The sequence below is a fragment of the Eublepharis macularius genome, chromosome 14 (assembly GCF_028583425.1).
Source record: "Eublepharis macularius isolate TG4126 chromosome 14, MPM_Emac_v1.0, whole genome shotgun sequence".
In the NCBI taxonomy this organism is placed as follows: Eukaryota; Metazoa; Chordata; class Lepidosauria; order Squamata; family Eublepharidae; genus Eublepharis; species Eublepharis macularius.
The window spans coordinates 2,913,600-2,926,693 of NC_072803.1; the positions used below are offsets into that span (position 1 = coordinate 2,913,600).

At 45.3% G+C, this 13,094-nt stretch overlaps 1 protein-coding gene across 2 annotated transcripts; it reads right to left on the reverse strand.

The window, feature by feature from the left end:
• Positions 1–365: 365 nt before the first annotated feature.
• On the reverse strand, positions 366–12,319 carry LOC129342699 (nicotinamide N-methyltransferase-like). 2 transcript variants are annotated; one of them, XM_054998596.1, is made up of 3 exons: positions 11,881–12,319; positions 6,165–6,402; positions 366–2,075 (listed from the first exon to the last, which is right to left on the reverse strand). In XM_054998596.1, exons 1-3 carry the CDS (start codon positions 12,032–12,034, stop codon positions 1,655–1,657), a joined length of 813 nt encoding a protein of 270 aa, XP_054854571.1. In that variant the 5' UTR covers positions 12,035–12,319; the 3' UTR covers positions 366–1,654. The 2 variants fall into 2 exon arrangements, with proteins under 2 accessions (XP_054854571.1, XP_054854572.1); XM_054998597.1 differs by having other exon boundaries at positions 6,195–6,402; positions 11,881–12,316.
• Between the last annotated feature and the right edge of the window lie 775 nt (positions 12,320–13,094).

Consider the following 13,094-nt stretch of genomic DNA (forward strand, 5'->3'; position numbering starts at 1 on the left):
TTCCACTGACCACTTAACGCATCATCTGATATGGGAAGAAAGAATGACATTTATTGCATGTTTATATTTAATTTGCTTCAGATTTTATAAATATGTTTTTGTTCCATTGAATGCTTTTTCTGCCTGTGATCAGATACAAATAAATTTCCACATTTCCTGTTATGAAATTTGTGTTCTGTGTAATAGTGTGTGGAACAGAGAATATGAGAACATATCGGTGAAAAACAATTAAGGCAAACAAGTTATTTCGATTTGTCTGAAGCCGGAAACTGGGCAGGGAAACAGTGGGGTTGATGTTTGTGAAAGGGATGAATAGATTGTTAAAAGAAGGCAAGGACCCTGCAAAGAAACTGGATAACTTTTTAAAATTAAGTCAGTTGTTTATTTAGAAAATGTTGGCGCTGCCTCTCCAAATTAATCCTGCTTGAGGCAGTTTGCCAGTAAATATAATCACAGAAAATCATTACAAATTAAAATGAAACAAGCTGTTAAAAGCAAGCTAGAGATAAAAGAGCAGCATAAAAATATCCACAAACACACTTCAGACCAGAAGCAGACCGTACAGAAGTGAAAATATAAAATCCCTTATTAAAAACACGAGTAAAGAGAAATGTGTTGGACTGGTCCCTAAAGGAAAGCAAGGTCGGTGCCAAGCAAGCCCAAAACAGGGGGAAATCCAGAAGCGAGAAACGACCCCTGGAAAATCCCTGTCTTTGGTTGCCTCGCACAGCACCATTAATGGCAGGGACAGAGAGAGCAGGACTTGGGAGGAGGCAGAGCTTGCCTGGCAGGCTGGATTGTATGGGAGGAGGCGGTCCCTCAGGAACCCGGGCTCCAAGCCATTGAGTCTTTAAAGGTAGGAACCGGCACTTGGAACAGAATTAATCTTACAGCAGAGCGGCTGTTTTGGTGGAGTTTGTTGGAAGAACCTAGCTAAACAGAGGTGACGAGAAATCACATTCTAGGAACCAGGGATAAATGAAAAAAGGGCAAGCCAACACCCAAGAAGTATAAAAGAACTCAGATCTCTAAAATATTCAGCTTATCATGGAAATCCACCTCTGTTCCAGAGAACTAGAAACGTCCATATACTACTAGCCACTTTTTAAAAGAGGTGGCTGAGGTCCCACCTGAGACATTTTCAAAAAAAAAAGGGGGGGGGAGGCTGCCTCCAAAAGATAAAACAAGTTGTTTATTGCAGCACCGCAGATACAAGCAGCTGCAGCTGCAACCATTAAAAATGCCCAGGCAGAAGACAAGGGCGTGGACAATAAATCAGCTTAATTAAGGCTGAGCTCCAACGACACAACGAACCAAGGAGGGCAATACACCACGCCTCCCCACCCCAAATCCTGAACTCCACCCCAAAACTCCAGAAATTTCCCAAGCCAGAGGGGACTACCCTGTCTCCTTCTAAGGATATATGGGGAGGAAGTTCTGCTAACCAGCAAAAGTGTCTCTTGGCCTCCACTTAAGCCAACTTTACAAAGACTCCATAAGCATCAAGTGCTCTCTCATCCAAAGGCAAAAGCTACAGTGCTGGTCCAGGAACTTCTTCCCTGTTAAGGAAGGGAGGATTGTGTAAGCATAATGATAAAAAGGGAAACCAGAAGTTGGGCTATTCTAGCCTTTTACCACCGCCACCACACCTGCTTCAGCGTTTCCTGGCAACCAGCACACACGCCCCCTTAGCATCAAACACAGTTGCGGGATAGTTGAACTTGGTCCCTTCCAGCCACTCGATATCAAAGCCAGCCTCTTTCACGGCTTCCTCTACACATTTTTGATCCACGTAGAGGTTTGAGAACCGGTGCTGGCCAACCATGTAGAAAGTTGATTCCAGGACAGCAAAAAAGACCAGATGCCCCCCAGGTTTTATGAGGGAGCTCATGTTCTTCAGGGCAGAGTGGTAGGTGGGCAAGTCTGTGCAAGCCGCTTCCAGACATCTTGTGCAGAGCACACAATCAGCTGGAGGGAGAGACAGAGGGGCCAAAGGGTTGGGCTGGGTCACGTCACACTTCAGGACTCGCTTGATGGCTTTTCGGACCTTCTCTTCCTTTTCAATCCACTTTTCTCTGGAACAGAATAAAAGATGAATGGGACAAGCCCTCCACCCCATATCTCCGTTAGATGTCCCTCCTGTCTAGGGCTGGTCCACACATTCCCATATGACAGGATCCTAAGAAACTGTGGGGTGTCAGAGTGGAGCTTGGTAACCAGAACTCCTCCTTATTCAGACCTGCCCCGTTGCCATCCACACCTCAGGGCTCACTGCTGAAGCTTGCCTCTGTAGTGTGGATTGTCACAACCACCGTCTTGGCCCAGCCCCCTTACGCCTCTGTCTGTTGAGAGCCCAGTGGGGCCAGATGTGTTTTTTAACCTCCTCCCCAGGAGTCTCTTACCCCAGTAGAAGTTGCTTACCCCAAGTGAATCCCCCCCAAGCATTATCCACACAGTGTGTGTGTGTGTGTGTGTGTGTGTGTGTGTGTGTGTGTGTGTTTACGCATGTTCACATTAGGACTGTCAACCTCTAGGTGGGGGCTGGAGTTCTCTTGGAATTACAATGGATCTGTAGATTATGGAGATCATTTTCCCTGGAGGAAACAGCAGCTTTGGAGATGGACTCTGTGGGGTCACATCCCTGCCTAGCTCCTTCCTCTCCTTATAGTCTGCCCTCCCCAGGCTCTGGCCCCCAAATCTTCAGGAATTTCCCAACCTGGAGTTGGCAACCATGCTCTGTGTGCAAAAAAAGAGTGGGGGATTTGTCTTCCCCTCTCACTCCATTCCATCACCATCCTTCTTTGCGAAAGCTCGCAGTTGGCCAGCATGAAGCAGAGCAGTTTGGCTAACGTGGATGAGATCCTACACAGTCAGTTCACACGCAAATATCATAATAAAATAAAAATTTAATAACTTCACAAAAAACATAGAAACATTGGAATGATGGAGTTGTAGTGAAAATGGACACTCTCCAAATCGTCACCTCAGGAGGCTTCTGGCTCTGTCTTGGGGCACTCCAGCGGCCCTGAGGTGGGATGAATGTGTCCTTCTCTTTACTTAGGGCTCACATGCGTGTTGCCTTGACTAAATACTTGCGTCAGCAAAGGAATATTCACAGACCAACTCTCAAGGAGATGCTACCGTGCTGCAGACTGATCCCCCCTCCCCCCGGGCTGCCAGTATAACCAAATTCTTACTCGTTGTTCTTTACCAGTTAATTCTCAGAGCCTCTTTCCTTTCCAACATTGCCTTTCAATGATTTAGCAAAGGCTTCACCACCATCTGCTTCCAATCTGCACCAACAGCCATTTTAATTGGTTGTTATACCAAAAAACTTCTTGTTCATTCCCTAAGGAGACCTAGAATTGGAGGACCTTCCTCTCTATGATTTGTCCTGTCCTCCCTGTCTTGAGCCTAGAGATCACTTTCACTGGACGAGCCTAGCCAGCCTTGATCTGGGTTCGGAGGCAGAAAATAAATTCTGGCTGATACAGGCCCACGTGTCACCTTCATGTTCTCAGTGCCTGCATTGGCTGATATGGCAGTCCGAGCCACAGTCAAGCTCCAGGCCAAATTTGTCATAGCTCAATTTGTACATTTGGGCCAGGATAGCTTCATTTTGCTCCCTGTTCATTTTTATCTGATCTGTTTTTTATTGTTGTTTCTCCTCCTTGTTAGCCTTTGTATTCTGTGTGTTCTTAGTTTAATTTACGATCATAATGAACTTGGGCCAGATGCAATAACATTTTGTTACTAAAAAAGACACAAAATCCAGAAACACAAGATTTGGGAATAAATCAATAAAGATTTACAGGCAGAAACTCCAACAAAATAATCAAAAGCTATATGGCTAGATCACCCTATTCTTACACCCGACCCTCAGCATTCCCGTCCAAGCAGTGGGTTCAAGACAGCATATTTGGCACAGCCGGAGAGAATCTGTCCATGTCCAGAGTCTTGAATGGAATCCGGATGGAGTATTCCTGGCAGGGCCTGGCAGGTCTGGCCTTAGAAATCAGCATCTGGACACAGAACTCCAAGCCCAACGAACACTTATACTCCTGCAGCCTGGAAAGTTTGCTTTTCAACACCATCAGAATTCATTGTCTCCCCTGAGTGGCTCTCCAAGGTCTCCGGCAGAGATCTTTGAGATAACCTGCTGCCAGATTCTTTTAACAGCAGATGTTGGGAATTGACTCTGAGACCTTAAGATACCCTAAATTAGCCTTGTCCACACATTACAGTGAATGCATGTATATCCTGCCTGTGTGTGCATTTTAAAAAGCCAATACACATTCACTTTACAATTAAAACCAGGGATAAACGTGGGGTTTATATTGCATGTTCAACTGTACATGTGCCAAGCCGCTGGATTTTGCCTTTAACCTTTTTCTTCTTGTCCCCTCTGGGTAGACTGCTGCCACCAGGAATTATATTCCAAAATAATTTAAATTTCCTTTTTAATAACGTGCCCAAGTGTCAGGCCCTTTCATGGGACTATGTGGCCCCGAGGAAGGGAATGGGATATAGGAAAAACAGGTACTCTGGGATAAAAAAGAAACCAAAATAAACTTTGATTTTTACAGGAAGTGTATTGGTTTCATACTGTTAATTAAGCTTGATGGTTTCAAATATAGTTCTCAGTTCTTAATGTTTCTTTACATAGGCAAAGTCACTCAGATCTTCATAAGCTTTCTCTCTCAGGCTGCACACACAGTTTGCCTGCTTCAGATAGAATGAGTGGGTTTCTCTCAGATGCACAGAGTTCAGATTTCCACACAGGTTATATTTCTCTCAGTAATTCACAGACACACTCAGGCTGCACATGACCGGCCTCGCTTGCCCTGACTGAATCTTTTTTCCCTCAGCAGGGCTTTTTTTTCTGGGAAAAGAAGTGGTGGAACTCATTGGGTTGCCCTTGGAGAAAATGGTCACATGACTGGTGGCCTCGCCTCCTGATCTCCAGACAGAGGGGAGTTTAGATTGCCCTCTGCGCCACTCCAGTGGCCCTCTGCACCGCTCCTGCCTCTCCACCCTCTCCAAATCCCCATTGCCTCCCTACCTGCCATCCCTCCCCAGACCCCTCCTGCCTCTCAGCCCTCCCCAGACCCCCCCTTGCCCCCCACCTGCCAGCCCTTCCTAACCACCCCCCCCCACACACACACACACCAGCCTTCCCCAACCCCAGCTTTCTAGAGCCCATTGTATTTATTTGCAGAACGGGCTCTGTTTCTAGTTTGGGAATAAATCAATAAAGAATTACAGGCAGAAACTCCAATAAAATAATCAAAAGCTATACGGCTAGATAACCCTATTCTTCCACCCGACCCTCAGCATTCCCGTCCAAGCAGTGGGTTCAAGACAGCATATTTGGCACAGCCGGAGAGAATCTGTCCATGTCCAGAGTCTTGAATGGATTCAGGATGGAGTATTCCTGGCAGGGCCTGGCAGGTTTGGCCTTAGACGTCAGCATCTGGACACAGAGCTCCAAGCCCAACAAACACTTATACACCTGCAGCCTGGAAAGTTTGCTTTTCATCACCATCAGAATTCAGCGGTGCAAGTGAAATGCTTTCTCCCCGAGCTGGCTTTTGACCAATAACTTCAACAGTTTGGGATAAAGAAGCTAAGATGCCAAACAATGCAGTTAAAACTGATCCCTCTTTGCCCCTAGGGTAGCTTGACCAAAATGGCAAACTGAAGCTGGGATTTGGTTTCCCTTTGGTCAGGTCATAGATTACCATAAACCCGTCTCTTCTTCCTGGGATGAAATTTTAGGATTTTACTGCTCAACAACACATTTGTCAGCAAACGAGGCAATCTTGTTCTAAAGCTCAGAACCTGCCACCAGTTAGTCTCTCACTGATCACCAGCCCTGTATTGGCAGTCCTAAGTTGGGGGACTTGGTAACACCCCCCACGAGAGGCTGCATATTAGTTAAGAGGAAGAAGGAAGAGACCAGAGGGCTCTGGGGGCACCTGAAGGGTGAACAGGGCCAAAGACTGCTGGCATGAGCCCCGAGATAAAAGCCACCTTGGCAGTCAAGACCTCCTCTGGCATCAAGGCCTACTCAACTGCAGGCCAAGAGAGCCAGGGAGGGGGCATGGCAGGAGGAAGGAGAAGAAAAGGCCAGAGTGGGAGGAAGGGAGAGAGAATTGACTGACCCGAGGAGGAAGCTGACTCGTTCGCCATACCTGTCCCCTTCCATCTCACAGAGGTACTTCACTACTGGGCTCCAGTCAAAAGCTCCCGGCTCCTTCCTCAGCCACCGCTGCATCTCTTCCCGGTTCCCATCCGTATAATCTGAGGCGATGATCTCTCGGAAGGACTCGCAGGCAGAGAGGAACTGGTAGATGGTGGGTCCACTTCCGATATCAATCAGGGTGTCTCCTTTAATGCCACCTGCATGGCGTCACACAGTTGGTCAAACAAGCTGATTCTACAGAGCTTCTTTTTGCTCAGCTGGGCTTAACAGCCTTTGTGTACATCTCAGAATAGACATAGATACCAAGGGTAGGATTACTCTCAGTCTTTTTAGCATGCCATATCAGCCTGTCAAGACCCACAACTGGGCACACTTTCAGAGGCAAAAAATACATTGTGGGATTTGATCCTGCTTTTCCAGTATGCCATGAGATTTGGCCCCATGAATTACAACGGGTCTCCAGGCCTCCGAGATCAGTTCCCCTGGAGAAGAAGACAAGAAATGAATGGAAAGGGCCTTGGAGGTAGGAGGAGTGTGGCACAGGAAGGAAGAGGCAGGAGGGGCAGGTTCAGGGCAGCCAGTTGATTTCTGCATTTGCATGAATGAGATTGTCCTATATAGAAAGGCTGCAAAGGCATGCCCCCCCCACCGCCTCCGCAGGTGCCCTCATACCTCACATTCATGGGAGCCACAATTGGAGGAGAAGATCAGCACAGTATATGAGGGAGAGATTTCTGCAAGTGTATGGAGTCCATGATGAGCACAACATGAAGTGAAATTACCTGCTTTGCAGCCAGTGGCCTGGCTTACCAGCTGCCCAATGAGAGTGGGCAGAATGTTGGCCAATGTGAAGACCGCATGTCCAGGTCTCCACTTGGAAAGGATGTTGCCATATTGTGCAATGCTCCCCCTCCCCACTGCAGTCTGCCCTGCCCCAGAAAGTTCCCACCTGTACCTGATGTAGGCCGGGCAATTCTTCCATTCACCCACCTACTATTTTTGTTTCTCCCATGACATCCTCTATGACCACCCTTTGAATCTGAAAATTGGGTTACCCAGATTTCAGAAACTTGAATATGGCAAGAGGGCAAACCCAGCCTCTTTAGAAGTAACTGACTGAGGTTACCAACTGGACTGGAAAAACACAACTGGCTGGTCTGCTCTTGTCCCTTTAAAAGCAAGTTGGTATCATGCAATTAGCAGGCAATGCTTTTTGGGAGTAAGATTGCCAACCATCCTTGAAAGTATCACTCTATCCCTTGAACTCAGCCTCAATGTAATTTAATCAGCAGAAGAGAACTGAGTGTTCAAATGGTGGTGAGAGTCAAGAAATTTCTACTGGGTAGCAGCAGCAGTGGAAGGTGACACTGGTGGAGGATCTTTCATAGACAATGGCAGTGCCACTTTAGCTAACTCTGGTTAGTACTGCACAGAAGAAGGCTATGAACTTGGTAAACCCCTACTGCTAATCTCTTACTTTGAAAACCCTATGATGAGATAATCCAAAATGAAAGAAGATATAAGTGCTGGAAGATAGGACACCAGGTTGGATGGCACTCAATTGGCTACTGAGGAAGAGCTGAGGACAAGTACAAATAGCGGTGTTCTTAATGATGGGACTGGATTAAAGTCGAAAGGACGTCCATTTGCAGATTTGAATAGATGCAAAATGAATGTCCAAAGCTGTGCAACACACATAATAGGAAAATGGAACATATGGAGACAGGTAAACTAGAAATTGTAAAATATGAAATGGAACATTTAAACATTGTGTTCCTGTGTGTGAATGATCTAATGTGGACCGACTCAGGACACTGTCATTCAGAAAACCACAAAGGGTTTTACTGTGGAAATGGCAAACTCAAAAGAAACAGTGTTGCTCTAATAATGTGGCAAGACATACCACAAGCAGTCAAGAGCTACAACACAAATTGAAAACTTTTATGCAAGTGTACAAGAAGAAATTGATCATACACCTAAACAACATATGCTGATAATCATAATTGACTTGAATGCAAAAGTAGGAGACAAAGGAGAATCAAACATGGTTGGAAAATTTCGACTAGGATCAGGAAATAGAGGAGTACTGCAGGGCTCAGTATATGGGGTACCGCAGGGCTCAGTATTGGGTTCAGTGCTTTTTAACTTGTTCATTAATGATTTGGAGTTGGGAGTAAGCTGTGAAGTGGCTAAGTTTGCGGATGACACTAAATTGTTCAGGGCGGTGAGAACCAGGGAAGATTGTGAGGCACCCCAAAGGGATCTGTCGAGGCTGGGCGAGTGGGCGTCAACGTGGCAAATGAGGTTCAATGTGGACAAGTGCAAAGTAATGCACATTGGGGCCAAAAATCCCAAATATAAATACACAATGATGGGGTCCAAATTGGTGCAGACTGATCAAAAGAGAGATCTTGGAGTTGTGGTAGATAACTCACTGAAAATGTTGATACGGTGTGCGACGGCAATAAAAGGGATTATTAGTAAGGGAATTGAAAACAAATCAGCTAGTATCATAATGCCCCTCTATAAATCAATGTACAGTCTCATTTGGAATACTGTGTACAATTCTGGCCACAACACCTCAAAAAAGATATTATAGCGCTGGAAAAAGTGCAGAAAAGGGCAACTAGAATGATTAAAGGGATGGAACACTTCCCCTATGAAGAAAGGTTAAAGCGCTTGGGGCTCTTTAGCTTGGAGAAAGGACGACTGAGGGGTGACATGATAGAGGTTTACAAGATTATGCATGAGATAGGGAAGGTAGAGAAAGAAGTATTTTTCTCCCTTTCTCACAATACAAGAACTCATGGGCACTCAATGAAATTGCTGAGCAGTCGGGTTAGAACGGGTAAAAGGAAGTACTTCACCCAAAATGTGATTAACACATGGAATCCACTGCCACAGGAGGTGGTGGCAGGTTCAAGCATAGACAGCTTCAAGAGGGGATTGGATAAACATATGGAGCAGAGGTCCTTCAGTGGCTATTAGCCACACGGTATAGATGGAACTCTCTGTCTAGGGCAGTGATTCTCTGTATTCCTGGGGTTTGGGGGGGCAATCAGTGGGAGGGCTTCTAGTGTCCCCTCCCCACTGTCAGACCTCCTGAGGACACCTGATTTTTTGGCCACTGTGTGACACGGAGTGTTGGACTGGATGGGCCATTGCCCTGATCCAACATGGCTTCTCTTATGTTCTTAAGAGCGACTCATAGAATTTTGTGAAGCCAACAACCTGGTCATTGCTAACACATGCTTCAGGCAACCAAAAAGATGGTTGTATATGTGGAAATCACCAAGTGACCAATACAGGAACCAAATAGATATATAATTGGAAGCAGAAAATGCATAAATTCTATTCTCTCTGCTAAAATAAGACCAGGAACTGATTGTGATACAGATCATGAGTTGCTAATATCAAAATCTAGAGTAAAGCAGAAGAGAAATGCTAAAAGAATCATAGTGCCAAAACACAATCTAAATTAATATTCCTGAAGAATTTAAAAATGGTGTAAAGAACAGATTTGCAATACTAAGTTGAATTGATTGTGAACTGGAAGAACTATGGGCCGAAAACCAGAGATATTATCAAAGCAGAATATGCAAAAACTATTCCTGTAGTCAGAAGAAAGGAGACGCGTAAATGGATGACTGAGGAAACAGAAATAGTTAGCAGCTTTTCAATGACTTGCACACAGAGACAAAGAAATCAATTATAATAACCAATGCAAAGAAATAGAAGACAACAACAAAAAAGAACAAGGTATCTCTTCCACAAGATCCAAGAAAGGAAAGGGAAATCCAAGCCACAGCTCGGGATCCTGAAAGATCAACATGGAAATACAGTATCTGATCAGGACAAAATAAAGGAAAGATGGAAACAATACACTGAAGAACTATACGGAAGAGATGGAAGGATGACAGATACCTTTGAAGAAGAATCTTTTGATGAAGAACCAGAAATCTTAGAAAGTGAAGTAAAAGCAGCACGTAAAGCAATTGGGAGCAACAAAGCACCTGGAGCAGATGGAATGCCAATAGAGCTATTTCAGGTGACAGAAACCGAGTCCATCAAAGTGTTAACAACAATCTATCAACAAATATGAAAAGCAAAACAGTGCCCCACAAACTGGAAACAGTCAGTCTACATTATAATTCCCCAAAAAGGGGATGCCAAAGAGTGCAGCAACTATTGAACTGTCGTGTTAATTTCCCATTCAAGCAAAGTGATGCTCAAAATTCTACAGCAAAGACTGTTACCATATATGAAATGAGAAATGTCAAATGTTCAAGCTGGATTCAGAAAAAGAAGAGGCACTAGAGATCATGTTGCTAATTTATGATGGCTAATGGAACATACCAGGGAATTTCAGAAGAAAATCAGACTGTATGATAGATTACAGCAAAGCTTTTGACTGTGTGGATCATGAAAAGCTATGGAGAGTCTTAAAAGAAATAGGGGTGCCAAAATATCTGATTGGTTTGATACACAACCTGTACTCTGGACAAGAGGCTACTGTCAGGACAGAATATGGGGAAACAGAATAGTTTCCAATTGGCAAAGGTGTCAGACAAGGATGCATATTATCTCCCTACCTGTTCAACCTCTATGCAGAGCATATCATGAAGAAAGCTGGATTAGATCTAGAAGAAGGTGGAGTGACAATTGGTGGAAGGAACATTAACAATTTGAGATATGCAGATGACACCCCAGTACTGGCAGAAAATAGTGAAGACTTGAAATGACTACTGATGAAGGTTAAAGGAGAAAGCGACCAAGCAGAATTATAGCTGAACATCAAGAAGACAGGAAAAGTAACTACCAAGGAAATACACAGTTTAAAGTTGACAATGAGGAAACTGAACTTGTTCAAGATTTTCTATTCCTGGCTCAATCATCAACCAAAAAGGAGACCGCAACCAAGAAATCAGAAGAAGATTGAGACTTGGAAGAGCAGCGGTGAGGGAACTAGAAAAGATCCTTAAAGATAAGGATGCCTCTCTGGGGACCAAGATCAAGATAATCCAAACTATGGTATTCCCCATTGCCATGTATGGACGTGAAAGCTGGACAATGAAGAAAGATGGCAGGAAGACAGCCATGGACAGCCATGGACAGCCAAAAAGACAAATAAGTGGTTATTAGATCAAATTAAGCCTGAATTCTCCCTAGAAGTGAAAATGACAAAACTGGGGCTATTGTACTTTGGTCACATCATGAGAAGACAACATTCTCTGGAAAAGTCAATAATGCTAGGAAAAGTGGAAGGCAGTAGGAAAAGAGGAAGACCTAAAACAAGATAGCTTGACTCAGTGAAAGAAGCCACGTCCTCCAGTTTGCAAGATCTGAGCAAGTCTGTTAATGAGATAAGACATTTTGGAGCTCTTTCATTCATAGGGTCACCATAGGTCAGAGGTGACTTGATGGCACATAACACACACATTTTACCTCCATGCAATGAAAAGCTTCACCTGCCCATTTCCAAACATATCAAAAGTGAGTAACATTTTTCTCCAGGCAACCCTGTCGTGGGTGCATATCACAGGATTCTTTATGGCCCTGCTACAGAGGTCAGCAAAAAAGTTGGCACACCTGTACATAACAAAATGGAGAGATTTTATTCCAAGGCAGCCAGTTGTACAAGAGCTCTGGAACAGACAATAGACATCAACACTTACCTGAATTGAATGCCTTGTAAAGTTTTTTGAGACCAAAAACTAGAAGGGCAGTTCCTTTTGCTTTCTCAGGATGAAAGGCAAAATACATTTCCAGGAATGCTTTTGGGATAAAATGCCGATCATAGTAGTCTTTCTTGGTGAAGGCTGCTGCCATAATGGGTCTGTAGTTGCCCAATTCTTCACTGTCTGGTTCTAGGATGTTCTACCTCCTGTCCCTGCAGGTCTCCTTATCCAACCAAAGGCTTTCCCTTCAACCTCCTGCTTTTATTTGTCTGTCCTTCTATCACCCCTCCCCCCAATTCCATTACGGTTACTTTTCTAGGGTCCTTCCCTAAAGTCCTAGATTCTAATTTTAAAAGAACAGTGGAAATGATCCCATTCCTCTAAATTTTGATACAGCCCCATTGGAGATGCTCTATGGCTTGAGCATTCTTCTAACAGCTAAGATATGTCCAGGGAAGCTAAGCCAGCCAATCAGAGATGCAGATCAGAGAGGTGGGGGGGGGGGTCCCTGGCCGCCCAGTTTATGAGTTCAGCTCTCTCCTCCGTCCCAGCCTGGCTTTGGTCTTCCCGTTTTGGCTGCAGTTCGCTGTGGATGGTCATGCGCCTGGGGAGCCACCAGGGCAGCTGCATCACAAGGTCACGTCAGGCTGCGGGTAATGAAGGGGCCATCCTTCTCATGCTTTCATGGGGGGGGGCTGAGGTTTAGATCGCCCTTCAGTGAATGAGCTGACATCTGGGTTTAATCTTAGGTGGGGGGAGGGAAGGGAAAATATCTGCCTGACCTCCCTTTATGAAAACCCTGCATTCTACCTGTTGAAAACCACAGATTTTTGGGAAGAGACATTTTCCTTTCCTGTCATCCTACTATATAATTCCCTTACCGTCTTCCTGACGACACACAATTATGCAGGTGCGCCTGCACAGGCGCACCGGCATAAAAGGGCTCCGTGGAAGGCCACCTGCCTCTCAGCCCTCCCCAAACCCCCATTGCCTCCCTACCTGCTATTCCTCCCCAGACCCCTTCTGCCTCTCAGCCCTCCCCAGACCCCCCTTGCCCCTCTACCTGACATTCCTCCTCAGACCCCACCTGCCTCTCAGCCCTCCCTAAACCCCTATTTCCTCCCTACCTGCCATTCTTCCCCACACCCCTTCTGCCTCTCAGCCCTCCCAAGACCCCCCTTGCCCCTCTACCTGCCACCCTCCCCACACCC

Coding starts and splice junctions, on each gene's coding strand:
- LOC129342699 (XM_054998596.1), bottom strand. CDS start 12,034: ATGGCAGCAGCCTTCACCAAGAAAGACTACTATGATCGGCATTTTATC. Junction 6,403..11,880: donor TTACAAGGCATTCAATTCAG/GTAAGTGTTGAT, acceptor GACGCCATGCAG/GTGGCATTAAAGGAGACACC. Junction 2,076..6,164: donor CGAGTCAGCTTCCTCCTCGG/GTCAGTCAATTC, acceptor ATTCTGTTCCAG/AGAAAAGTGGATTGAAAAGG.